At 40.2% G+C, this 13,952-nt stretch overlaps 1 protein-coding gene across 3 annotated transcripts in view; it reads left to right on the top strand.

Annotated features, from left to right (window-relative positions):
• The window catches only part of rev3l (REV3 like, DNA directed polymerase zeta catalytic subunit), a 58,391-nt gene extending 44,601 nt beyond the window's left edge, over positions 1–13,790 (top strand). For all 3 annotated transcript variants that reach the window (XM_068215612.1, XM_068215613.2, XM_021468589.3), the window contains 8 exons: positions 599–805; positions 2,978–3,087; positions 4,261–4,375; positions 4,514–4,651; positions 6,569–6,759; positions 8,334–8,580; positions 10,917–11,135; positions 12,950–13,790. In XM_068215612.1, the coding sequence (XP_068071713.1) occupies positions 599–805; positions 2,978–3,087; positions 4,261–4,375; positions 4,514–4,651; positions 6,569–6,759; positions 8,334–8,580; positions 10,917–11,135; positions 12,950–13,093 (1,371 nt within the window). In that variant the 3' untranslated portion in view covers positions 13,094–13,790. The remainder of the gene's footprint in view (positions 1–598; positions 806–2,977; positions 3,088–4,260; positions 4,376–4,513; positions 4,652–6,568; positions 6,760–8,333; positions 8,581–10,916; positions 11,136–12,949) is intronic.
• Positions 13,791–13,952: the final 162 nt, after the last annotated feature.

The raw sequence follows: 13,952 nt of genomic DNA, 5'->3' as shown, positions 1-13,952 counted from the left end.
AGCACAAACCAAGCATGAAGACAAAGGAATTGTCTGTAGACTCACCGAGACAGGATTGTTGAGGCACAAGGCTGGGGAAGGTTACAGAAAAATTTCTGCTGCTCTGAAAGTTCCAATGAGCACAGCGGCCTCCATCATCCGTAAGTTGAAGATGTTTGGAACCACCAGGCCTGTTCCTCTTCTCATCTGAGTGATTGGGACCTTATGCTGTGTTCACACTAGACGCGGAATATGCGGATAATTTGCGCATAATGCCGTCACAAACTGAAGCAAACTAGCGGACGCGTCAAGTATAAACCAGGCTTAAGGGTGGCCACATCCCATGGTAAAGCCATTTTTTAATAGTTAATTGTCCCTCCCTTTACAAAGGAAAAACATCAGCCGATTTTGAGTGAAAATAAGAAAAGTAATACATTGGTTGCTATCTAATTTTTATACCTCGTATTCCATAACCTATTTCACCATCTTTAAAAGAATGATCTTGTGGCCCCTTTCAAAGTCTTCTGATGCTTTTTGCCCCTTAATAAGAACCTGTTTTAAACTCATCCAGTCAGAACCATCATCAGCCTGACATTTGACTCTCTTTGTGTGTTCTCAGTCCTCAGTGCGCAGGGGTGTCCTTCCCAGAATGCTGGAGGAGATTTTGAAGACAAGGATTATGGTGAAGCAGTCCATGAAGGCGTACAGGAATGACAAAGCTCTTTCACGGCTGCTAGATGCCAGGCAGCTTGGCCTCAAGCTTATTGCTAATGTCACTTTTGGTTATACTTCTGCCAACTTCTCAGGACGTATGCCCTGTGTTGAGGTATTCACTATAACTTTATATTTTAACCCTTAATGTCCTAGAGGTGTTTAGTGGGCACCTAATGGGCCTGTGTTATTATTATTTTTTTTTAAAGCAGTTTTATTGTTATTTTAGCAGTCAACCTCAAGTGTTGCATATTATTTTAAACAGGAGAACCTGAAGCTTCTATCTGTGTCATTTAAAGGTCCAGTCTTAAATATTTTTGGGTCCAAAAACATATGAACAGACAGAAAATATTCCAGAATTTTAAGAAAAACGTTTTTTAAAAAAAGTGGCATTTTCTAGTTATTAGCCGTGCGTAAAGTTACAGCCTATGGGCTCTATTTTGACGGTCCATGCGCAAAACGCAGGGCGCAAACGCTTTCAGGGCGTGTCAGACAGCGTTTTTGCTAATTTAAGGACGGGAAAACCTGCTTTGCGTCATGGCGCATGGTCTAAAAGGGTTGAGTTTATTTTCTTAATGAGTTACAGGTGTGTTTTGAGAATAAACCAATTAGAGTCTCATCTCCCATTCCCTTTAAGAGCCAGCTGCGTCACGCCAAGAGCGCATTCGCTATTTACAGGACGCAAAGTAAGTCTAAGTGGAAAAAATGAGCTTTTCACAAGCAAACAGTTAACAGTTTATTAACAGAAAACAGTTAAACAGAGCATCTACTGCATGAGAATGAGAGATAATGGATCCACTTTCACATTCGCTCTTGGATAGGGAAACCTTTACGCACAGACATCAATTAATCTATAAATAATTAATTTTGTTTGTTAAGCGCAAATATTCGTTTCAAAACTATTTCTAAATTCAGTTCTAATTTCCAGCAAACGAATAAATGAACAATAATAACAAAGTGTGTTCAAAAACCTGAGTTATATCCTAAAACACATGCTGTGCCCCATATGATCTAAAACCTGACAGGTGGGCAAATCTAAGCTTGTTTTTAATAAAACAAATATAAATATGGATATAATAAATAATACTGCTAATAATAATAACATTATACAAAAGCAAATTGTTATGAATAAACTGAAAAAGCCTCCCGAGATGAAGAAGACATAAAAGCAGTGATTTTTCATATTTATGTAGGCTAGAAAATAATATGTTTTGTAATATTTTAATCCTTTATATTTATATCCTATATCTATTCTTAGTATATCCTATATATATCCTTAATATTTACATTTTTTCATATGTAAAGATGTTTGCCTATTGCTCTCTTGTGTGTATTAAGCAGTGTGTAAGCGAGGCGCAACTCTGTGCTGGAGTTTAGACCGGGTTAGTTTTGGTCTAATGAAAAATCTATTATAGATTCTCAAAATAGCAACGCGCCAGCGGTCCGCCTCAGAACGCCTTCCTTTTTAGAGCAGAACGCCTATGGGCGCACATATGAGTGCTAATGCATTTGCTATTTAAACAGCGTAGCGCAACGCCTCAAAACAACTCTTGCGCCAAACTGAAACTACCAAAAGACCATTGCGCCATGCCTTGCGCCACACTGCGCCGGGTGTATGATAGGGCCCTGTGCCTCATTCCGGGTTGTTCAAATAGTTGATTGCTGGTCCACAAAGTGAAACCTATGCTTATTGGTTGAGAGAGAGCGAGTTTGAACCAATCTTTGCATGGAGGAGGGACAATGCATCAATGCATCATGTCTGGTTTGTCCAGAGACACAAGCCACGAGCGTTCCTTTGTCAAATCAGTGTTGTCAAAATGTGATGACGTATCCACACTGATTCCGGAGCCTCCGAAGGTCCGTGAATGTAATGTTTTACAGCGATGGAAAGCTGAGACTCTTTTTTTTTTATGCCAATCTTTGAATTGTACGGATCGGATCAGCGGATCAAAAGTGATTAAACATTTAAGAATAATACTTATTTTTAGCCGCCGCCGGCTGTTTTGGTCTTTAAGGGTTGAAGCGGTGGCCCACAGTGTATTTTTAAGGCTTGGTAGTGTTTATAAGATGCGTGCTCATGCTTTACTCACATCAAAATCACATTATTTTTTCAGATATCTTACTTTGATCATATACAGCTACTCGGCTAACAGGGAAATGTAGGGATTTAAGATGAACAGTTAATAAAAAAGTCTGGTTTGTCGGATGAAGAGAAGTTGTGCGTGTGTGTGTGTGTTTGTCTGTACATCTGAACTGAGTGTACTAAAACTCCCTCCTCACATTTCAGGTGGGTGACAGCATCGTACACAAGGCTCGAGAGACACTGGAGAGAGCCATAAAGATGGTCAACGACACAAAGAAGTGGGGGGCACGTGTTGTCTATGGAGATACAGACAGGTGATGATAAATATTTCAATGGATTTTCGACCTATGGTCAAGTGGCTGCACTGTTAGTTTTGTAATTAATCAGTTTCTTTAGATTTCTAATTCCATCCCATTGCAGTCTCATGCGAGCCCTTTTCATACACAAGTATATAGTATAGAGCAGGGGTCACCAAACTTGTTCCTGGAGGGCCGGTGTCCTGCAGATTTTAGCTCCAACCCTAATCAAACACACCTGATCAAGCTAATCATGCTCCTACTAGATATACTTGAAACACCCAGGCAGGTGTGTTGAGACAAGTTGGAGCTAAAACCTGCAGGGCACCGAACCTCCAGGAACGAGATTAGTGACCCCTGGTATAGAGTAAATCAGCCAATCACAGTGTGATGCAGACACTTCCTCCTGAGACTTGATCAACTGTTGTGGTGAACCAATTAAAATCCAGCTGAATCTTTTTGCTGCATTCTGATTAGAAACTCAAAGAAATCCCTGCAATGCCTGAACATGCAAGAATGTCAGGTCAGCAATACCTATACATCTGCAGACAAAATCAAAATCTTTACACCCAAAGTGCTTCACAGTCATGAGGGGGGGTCTCTCCACACCACCACCAGTGTGCAGCATCTGCTTGGATGATGCGACCGCAGCCACAGGACAACGGCACCAGTGCGCTCACCACACACCAGCTATTGGTGGAGTGGAGAGACAGTGATAGAGCCAATTCAGTTGATGGGGACGATTGGGAGGCCATGATAGCTTAGGCCCGATGGAGGGACTTTGGCCAGGACACCAGGGTTACACCCCTGCTCTTTCACAAGAAGTGCCATGGGATTTTTAATGACCACAGAGAGTCTGGACTTCAGTTTAACGTCTCATCCGAAAGACGGCGCCCACTGACAGTATAGTGTCCCCTTCACTATACTGGGGCATTAGGACTCAGGCGGACCACAGGTTGAGCGCCCCCTGCTGGCCTCACTAACACCACTTCCAACAGCAACCTAGTGTTCCCATGTGGTCTCCCATCTAGGTAGTGACCAGGCTCAGCCCTGCTTAGCTTCAGTGAGTAACAGGTCTTGGGCTGCGAGTGATATGGCTGTGGCAGTGACAGTGATTCCAGTCTCTCTCTCTTTCTCTCTTTCTCTCTCTCTCTCTCTCTCTCTCTCTCTCTCTCTCTCTTTCTCTCTCAGTATGTTTGTGTTGTTGAAAGGAGCAACCAAGGAACAGGCATTTAAGATTGGTAATGAAATTGCAGAGGCGGTCACTGCTACCAACCCCAAACCCATCAAGCTGAAGTTTGAAAAGGTTTGTGAAGATTTTTTAAAGCGTATATTACATCTATGATTTGAAAAGGTGTGCACTCGCTTTTAAGTGTGGAATCTGTTTTAAATGTCATGATTGTGTGTTCATCTTTCATCTGTATGCATGCTTGTTTTTCGGCAGGTTTACCTTCCATGCATATTACAGACTAAGAAGCGCTATGTTGGGTACATGTATGAAAGTGTGGATCAGGAAAACCCAGTCTTTGACGCTAAAGGCATTGAAACTGTACGCCGTGATGGCTGCCCTGGTGTTTCCAAGGTAACAAGCATTCCAGAATTCTTATTCTTTTCGTGTTAACTATAATTATACTGCCACTTTCTTGTTTGATGTGACAATGTAAGTCCATAGTAACCGAGTTCAGCTTGTGATTCAGCAGCTAGATGAAGATTTGTTGGCCAGTTTTGGTAAGGGTAGCACGCAATGGATCTAGGATCTTTAATGTCCTGTAGAAAATTTGTGTACTCATAAAAATAAACAAAAAGAGTATGTACAGTTGAAGTCAAAATTATTTGCCCCCCTGTTTATTTTTTTCCCCGTTTTCTAATTATTAGAAAGCAGATTTTTTTTTCAACACATTTCTAACCATAATAGTTTTAATAACTCATTTCTAATAACTGATTTATTTTCTCTTTGTCATGATGACAGTAAATAATATTTTACTAGATATTTTTAAGACACTTCTATACAGCTTAAAGTGACATTTAAAGGCTTAACTAGGTTAATTAGGTTAACTAGGCAGGTTAGGGTAATTAGGCAAGTTATTGAATAATGTTGGTTTGTTCTGTAGACTATCGGGAAAATAATGTGCATGAAGGGGCTAATCATTTTGTCCTTAAAATGGTTTTAAAAAAAGAAAAAACTGCTTTTATTCTAGTCGAAATCAAACAAGAATAACAAATAAGACTTTCTCCAGAAAACAAATAAGACTTTCTCCAGAAGAAAAAACATTATCAGACATACTGTGAAAATTTCTTTGCTCTGTTAAGCATCATTTGGGAAATATTAAAAAAAATAAATTCAATGGGGGGCTAATAATTCTAAAAAACAATAATTATTAAACAATAATTATTAATTAATAATAAAAAAATAAATTGTGGCTAGTGGAAATGACGAATGGCTACTAATGGTGGAAAACTACCAGCCACAGTTGGCGTTTCTGTGTGGAGTTTGCATGTACTCCCTGCGTTCGCGTGGGTTTCCTCCGAGTGCTCCGGTTTCCCTCACAGTCCAAAGACATGCGGTGCAGGTGAATTGGGTAGGCTAAACTGTCTGTAGTGTATGAGTGTGTGTGTGTGTGGATGTTTCCCAGTGATGGGTTGCAGCTGGAAGGGTATCCGCTGCGTAAAAAAAACTTGCTGGATAAGTTGGCGGTTCATTCCGCTGTGGCGACCCCGGATTAATAAAAGGAATAAGCCGACAAGAAAATGAATGAATGAATGAAATATGGCCATCTCGTTATTATTCAACTTCCATCTAACATGGCTTTTTACACTGTTGCACTTTCTTCTCTAGTGATTATTAACAATGAAAAAAGATTTTGGGGTCTCAGCCACCAAACACCGCACAAACTTGAAATGCGTTTGTTATTTTGACACTGATTTAAAAGGAAGCTAAAAAACTGCAAGAGGCAACCAGGCCAAAACAGCAAACGTCTGAATATTAGGAGGAACAAATTAACTTGCCTAAAACAGCCCAAACACAGGAGAAAACACATTTACCAGCAGAAAATGGTGCCCACAAAGAAAAACATGCAACAGCTAAATAATTTCAACAGTTTCATTTGAACTGTCAGGTTTTAACACAAGTAACACACATGTGAGGCTTTAAAGTGATTTAAATGCTTCAAATAAAAATTCTATTATCATTTTATTCACTTTTGACTTGTTACAAACCATTTTTTCTCTTTGTTAAATGTAAAGGAAGATATATTCAAGAATGTTGGAAACCTGTACCCTCTTAGTTAAACCCATTTATTCATGTTTTAATCAGTCAAGTTATAAACGTATGATGAATTAAAATGAAAACACCTGCGACACCTCTCCAAAAACAGACCATTTTAACGAGTCTTGTAGATGCTTCATAATTGGTGTTGTAAATGTGAGGGAATGTGTTGAGGATTACCTTCTGGTTTAAATATAATAATATTGTTTTTACGTATTTATTTTGATTGTTTAGATTTTGGAGCGATCACTGAAGCTACTTTTTGAGTCGCGTGACATTAGCCAGGTGAAGCAGTATGTGCAGCGCCAGTGCGTGAAGGTGGTAGAGGGCAAAGCCAGCATGCAGGATCTCACCTTTGCCAAGGAGTACAGAGGCAGCGGATCATACAGACCAGGGGCTTGTGTCCCTGCCCTGGAACTCACAAGGTGAGTGAATGTGTGAGTGTATTTGGAAAGGTGGGTACATGGGACTGGCCAACACAATCTCACGGCAATTCGTAAGTTTTTCATTTAGTGGCTAATTCGTATGAATTTGTACGATCTAATTCGTACAATTTAGTACGATTTTCTTATCCCCCAATGATGGTTGGGGTTAGGGGTGGGGTCAGGTGCCACGCCTCCTTTTTAAAATCGTACCATTTTGTACGACTGAACTCGTACGAATTAGCCACTAAACTGGCAAAACGTAAAATACTTACGTTTTCTCGTGAGATCAGGCTGGACTGGCACATTTTATGTGGATACCACATTGAAAGCCAGTAATAGTACCTACATTTAGCAAATGTCCTAAAATATGTAGGACAGTGTGCATCTATATAATCATATTATCCTTTTCTCTACATCAGCAGCAGGTTTCCTAAGTATAATTAGATTTTTGTTATTTCCATATCTGGTAATTATGGGGGGAAAAAACTTTTGTATAAGAAGATAACACAAGTAAACGCATCATGCAGTTTTGAAATGAAGGTTTTTATTATTAACGAAAAACCATAGACTGTAAAATATATGGATGTAGTATCCGTGACGTCACCCATAGGTTTCTAAAGAGCACATAAGAAGCCACAAGTAGGCGTGGCCAACCGTCACCATTTTGGTCACGCGTCATCACACCCACGGCGGGACACCAAACAAGGGCAAAGAGGCGGAGAGTGAGCGGAGCTACAGACACCTGCTGGCATTTATCTTGGACCTGGTTCAGACACACTTTACTTTGGGAGAAACGCTTAATACTTTATAACCTGTGAGTCGTTTGTGTTCTGACCACTTGTGCTTGGTTGTATACTATATTAATAAAGTGTTTAGACTTTTAAAAACACTGCTGTAATACATTGAGCCACTAAACAATGTTCTTATGACGTTTTTCAACAGGAGGAAAACGCAAATTACTTCCAAACTCTTCAGATTTAGTCTGTGTTAGTTACTGTAAGACTATTGATGAAATCCAGCATAACACTGTATGACAACACTTCAGATGACTGATCTAGAGCCTACAGCTAATCAATCTGTCAGATTCTGCAGTGCATTACAGCTCTAAATATAAATATAAACGATAAATGATCTTAAATAAAACAAATACATGTATAGAGATGGTATATAAGTATATAACTTTACTCACATGGGAAACGGAGGCCACGTGAATGGTTTGTGAGCACAATTAAGTGCACTCAGCATGCCATGCCATCTGATAATTGTAGGAAACAAATCCAAAAGGCAGTTGACTGTGTAAAGCCACATAAAACAACACAGAAATATGATAAATATGCTGAGTTCAGTGGCTAATCTGCAGGATTCACCTGAGGTGACGTGACGGCGACCAACGAGACCTAGCTGTCACTCAAGTGGCCACGCCCTTAATTATGCATACTTAATATAACTTAATATAAAGGAAACGGATGAGTTATAAAAAATTCACCCCCTCACAGTTGTCATGAAGGGTAATATTAGCTGTATTAACCAAAATCTTTTACATGATTTGATTACTCTTTGTGTCTTTCCCTTAGGCGTATGATGGCGTTTGATCGACGCTTAGAGCCACGTGTTGGTGAACGTGTGCCGTATGTTATTGTGTACGGGTCTCCAGGAGTACCACTTATACAGCTGGTTCGTCGTCCTTTAGAGGTCCTACAGGACCCCAGTCTTCGCCTCAATGCCACCTATTACATCACCAAGCAGATCTTGCCACCACTCGCACGAATTTTCAACCTGATTGGAGTCGATGTGTTCAGCTGGTACCACGAGTTGCCGAGGGTTAGTACTTTATCTGTTTGTCCTTTAACATACAGTTGAAGTCAGAATTATTTGCCCCCCTGTTTATTTTTTTTCCCCAATTTCTGTTTAACGGAGAGCAGATTTTTTTTTTCAACACATTTCTAATCATAATAGTTTTAATAACTCATCTCTAATAACTGATTTATTTTATCTTTGACAGTATGTAATATGACAGTATGTAAGATGACAGTAAATAATATTTGACTAGATATTTTTCAAGACACTTCTATACAGCTTAAAGTGACATTTAAAGGCTTAACTAGGTTAATTAGGTTAACTAGGCAGGTTAGGGTAATTAGGCAAGTTATTGTATAACAGTGGTTTGTTCTGTAGACTATCGAAAAAAATATATAGCTTTAAAGGGGCTTCTAATTTTGACCTTAAAATGGTCTTTAAAAAATTAAAAACTGCTTTTATTCTAGCCGAAATAAAACAAATAAGACTTTCTCCAGAAGAAAAAATATTATCAGACATACTGTGAAAATTTCCTTGCTCTGTTAAGCATCATTTGGGAAATATTTGAAAAAGAAATTCAGTGGGGGGCTAATAATTCTGACTTCAACTGTACGTCAATTGTAAAGGCTCATTTATACTTGACTCGAGTATACTTCACTCATGTATACTATTTATACTTGACTGCAAGTTTGCTTGGGTGTGCATGCATTGTGAAAGTGACATCAGTGTGGTCTTGGTGGATGTTTGCTGTGGGTGAACGTCAGGGCCGGCCTGTGGCATAGGCAGTATAGGCAAATGCTAAGGGCGCTGTACATCCAGGGGGCGCCAGAATTGAGCGCGGTTAAGTTGGTTTTGATATTCCTGACACATTCATTGATAGATGGCAATAACTCTAAAACCTCTTAGCCTAAAAAGATCTAAAGTGTGTTTCCTACAAAAAGACAAAGCTGGTTATGTTTCACAGCTGTCTTTTTCTTTTTTTTTTTCTTCGCTCGACATTACGAGCACTGCTCCGTTTAGCCGGGGATATGCGTTTAGCCGGGAGAGCTCGCCCAGAGTGGAGCTCTCAGTAAGGGACCGTCGGAAAAGTGCTTTTCTTTTTCGTTTTTTTTTTCTCCGTCCTGCGTATTTTATTTTAAACACAACTCATTTTCTCTTAAATGAGCACAAACGGTTACTAAAGTACTCGAATGCTTCATTCGCTCATTCATATAGATCTGTGCATTCTTACATGAACACCTCTGTTATCAAACAAAACACAATGAGAGATTCATTTGCTGCTCTTCACTAAATAACTATAGTAACTTTAATCAATATGCAAATACAATTAAAAGTTAAATAGATTTTATAGCTTTATTTAATTTCTGTATAAGCCATTGTTTTTAATAGGCTAAACCTTTTATTTTATTGTCAATATTTTCTATTGTTTGCTATGTATTCTATCATTTGAAGCTATTTGTTGTCCCATATTTTTTTACATCCCAACCTTGACAGATATGGCATATTATTGCTAATCACTAAATAGCTATAGTGCTATCTGTAAGTTTTAGCGTCAGCTAATGTTATGGAAGGGCAAAGATGTTAGGAAAAATAGTAATAGTAATGTAACTACCGCCATCATTCCTTCCTCAAGCAAATGTGTAAATATTAGATCTATTCAGCGATAACGTTAATTGCATTGGCATATTTATCTGACGTTTTCTCAGCTTGTAGTAGTCGATCAAAAAGCTATTTAGTTTCTTATGACTACACTAGCAGTGGAATTTACTGCTATGTGACGGGGCGCCACCTGAAATCTTGCCTAGGGCGCCAAATTGGTTAGGGCCGGGCCTGGTGAACGTGGCATCATTTCGGCTGGCGATGTGCACAACAATTGTTGTAACTTCAAAGCAGCTCTGCGTATGACAACTTTAAACGTGACAACACCTTTAACGTCACGACACACCAAACTGATGCCAAACAACAAGCGCCGATGAAAACCAACTGTGTTGTTGAATTTCGTCAGGCACGTCTGGTTTCGTCTGGACCAAAAAGCTGCACATGAACGCACCAAACGGACTGCAGCAGCCTGAAATGTGAACGTGTGTTCTGTGCCTGTGTGATAAGATGTATTTCCACAACCTATAGCCCATTTTCTTATCCCTTACATCGATGGAAAAAAAAACTCACAATAACAGGTCACCGGAAGTTTATCAGTATGTAAACAACACTAGCTCGGCATATACCCTATTCAGTGCAGAACCAGGGTGTTTACACACTGTGAAACTATTTTAGAATCCAATCATTTGCATGTTTGACCTGCATTTAAAAGAACAAAACACTTGCTAATTAATCATCATTTGCCTTTTTCCATTGCACAGGTGCAAAGGGCTTGGAGCTTTACCAGCAGTGGAAGGGGAGAAGAAGGCACAAAAAAGGGCACCATCTCTCAGTACTTCACAACACTGCATTGTCCGGTTTGTGATGAGCTGACGCAACTGGGAGTGTGTGCACGTTGCCGGGCTGAACCACAGTGTGTTGCTGTCCACCTACACCAAGACTTGCGGCTTTGGGAAAGTCAGCAAGACCAGCTTTTGAAGGTAGGAGGTCTTGTTGCTTTAGTAGGCCAGGGTTTGTTCACAATTGAATATGTCAGGAGCCTCATGTACAAAGACTTGCGTTGAAATAATACTAAAACATTGCGTACGGACAGGGCTGTAAATGTGCGTAAATCCCACGCAAAATCCCACACATATTCATAATACATCGGAATTAACGTGAAACGCTCAAGCGCCCCTCCCTGCCGCCTCCTCTGTATAAATATGGTAATGACTCCACTTTGGCAAAACCAAAGGAAAAGGCAATGGCAAAAGCAAGCAAGAAGAGAAACTTTACAGAGGGCTCTATTTTGACGGTCCATGCGCAAAGCGCAGGGCGCAAACGCTTTCAGGGGGTATCAGAATGCATTTTCGCTAATTTAAGGATGGGACTAAGGACCAACGCACACCTCCCACCAGTGCCGATATACAGCCATATCGCACTGATACTCGTGTGATATTGCGTTTATACGTTTGAAAAAATGTAATTAGTTTAAAAAGGAAGGGGTTTCAGAAGATAAAAATAGATTAAGGTTGTTCTGACTTTGATTTTTGAAGACTAGATTTTGATAGTGTTCAATTTCATACGCTCTTAACTTGTTTCAGTTGCACAAAAACACTTCATGTATTCCTTAATGAACAATGTTTAGGAAAATACAAATATAGAATTATACAAAGAAAATAGAATGAATATAAAGATATTACAATGATACAAATATACTTGCGAATATGCGCAAATATATTTACAACTACATAGTGTTGACCTTTATAGTTTAGGTTTTACTTGAAATAGTGAAATGAGAGTGCTGCAAAAGCTTTTGTGTCCTGTTCTAACAGGAATGGCAGTACAGCTGGGAGAGATCTTGCATCATCTGTACAGAAATGCCCTTTGTATAGACTTGAATTGACTTTTCTTCAGCCTGACCAAAGAGCATAGAATCACCAAGAGGCGACACTCTAGTGCAGTTTAGGAAACAGCCACTAGATGGCACAGCGGCCATTTTAGAATGAAAACTCTAATACAGGGGTGGCCAACCCTGTACCTGGAGAGCCACCTTCCTGCAGATTTCAGTTGCAACCCATATCAAACACACCTGCCTGTAATGATCACGTGGTGTTCAGGTCCTAATTAATTGGTTCAGGTGTGTTTGATATGGGTAGCAACTGAAATCTGCAGGAAGGTGGCTCTGCAGGAACAGGGTTGGCCACCCCTGCTCTAATAGAGCAACAGCATATTATAAATCTGTAAAATAATCTACTAAAAGTGCTGATGATTGTGAGGGTTAGTGTTTTATCGTCGTCTTTCAGGTTGTATCTCCGCTTCAATGCACTTTGTCTATGATTGTCGCCTCTTGGTCATTCTAAGCTCTTTGGCCTGACACTTGACGCATCCCTACTGAAAAATCCAGCTTAAACCTAAAAGAGGGGTTTTGGCCATTTCCAGGCTGGTTTCCAGCCATTTCCAGTCTGGTCTTAGCTGGTCAGGCTGGGAGATGACCAGCTAAAACCAGCTTGACCAGCCTAGCCAGGCGGAGAGCCCAGCCAAAACCAGCTATGTCCAGCTTAAACCAGCCTGGTCAAGCTGGTTTTAGCTGGATTTAGCTGGTCATTTTCCAGCCTGACCAGATAAGACCAGGCTGGAAGTGGCTGGAAACCAGCATGGAAATGGCCAAAACCCCTCTAAAACCAGGCTGGTCGACCAGCTAAAACCAGCCAACCAGCCTAGGCTGGTTTAAGCTGGATTTTTCAGCAGGGATGTTTACCTTTGAATGTGAAAGTGATCCTCTGTTGTTTGTATGTTGTGATTTGATCGACAGATCTGTCGAAGCTGCAGTGGCAGTGCAGAGCGCCAAGTGCCATGCGTCTCATTGGACTGCCCTATACTCTACAAACTGTCTCGTGTTAATAGGAATTTATCCCGGGGCCCATACCTTCGGCAGCTGGTTGAACAGTTCTTGTAGTTCAGCCATCTATCCCCCACACCCTGGCATTTTGTTGTGGTGCTTAACATTGTGTGCCGTTCATCTGAGGACGCCGAACTGATCCTGATGCACTGTTTACATTTCCTGTGTAGCTGTATTTTGAGTGTTTGACATTTCTGCTAATTGGCAAGTCGAAGGACATCATCATCTGCGCTGCAGCATTTTCAACATCAAGGGTATTCAATTCTAGCTGCGATTCTTTAGCAGCAGTGTTTGACTCTAGTGATGCTTCCTCTGTATTAGAGAAGTCTTGTAAATAGGCCTTGCATATAATGATCTAAACGTGAGGGGGGGAAACAAGGGTTGTTTGATTTTCCTGGCTCCGCTTCGGGATTTCACAGATTTTCGGAGAAAGAAGTGTCTTGTTTGTCCATCTTGCATATGGGGGAAAGTCCGAGCACAAGCAAATCAGTGTAAGCCTCGGACTTTTAAAGTACGCTTGATAATTTATTGCAAGAGTAAATATTATCTGTGTTGACAATTGTGATTTTAAAAACCCCTTTCCGATGCCTTCTCTGTTCTGATCCAGACACCTGTATAAAAACTCTGGATTGTTTTATATAGAGCTGCATAATCAGTGTTTGTAAATGTAAAAAAAAAAATACCAAGGTGCTTTGTTTTTAAAGAACATTGTGATGTAAAGTTGTATCAAATAAAACTCATTGCATATAACAGATACTTACTTTCTGCTGGAATTGACCCTTTGGTTGCTGTTATTATTCTTCATATTTGTGTGTACACTACTGTCATTCATAAGTCAAACGGGGCTTCAGCGTCAACGCTTGACTGAAGGCGTGTCTGAAGTTGAAGCTAACGCGATCGTCATAGCAGCGTTAGC

This window comes from Danio rerio, chromosome 20, assembly GCF_049306965.1.
Source record: "Danio rerio strain Tuebingen ecotype United States chromosome 20, GRCz12tu, whole genome shotgun sequence".
NCBI lineage: Eukaryota > Metazoa > Chordata > Actinopteri > Cypriniformes > Danionidae > Danio > Danio rerio.
Note: the sequence above shows the minus strand (reverse complement) of the source record. Positions and strands in the feature narration are given on the sequence as shown.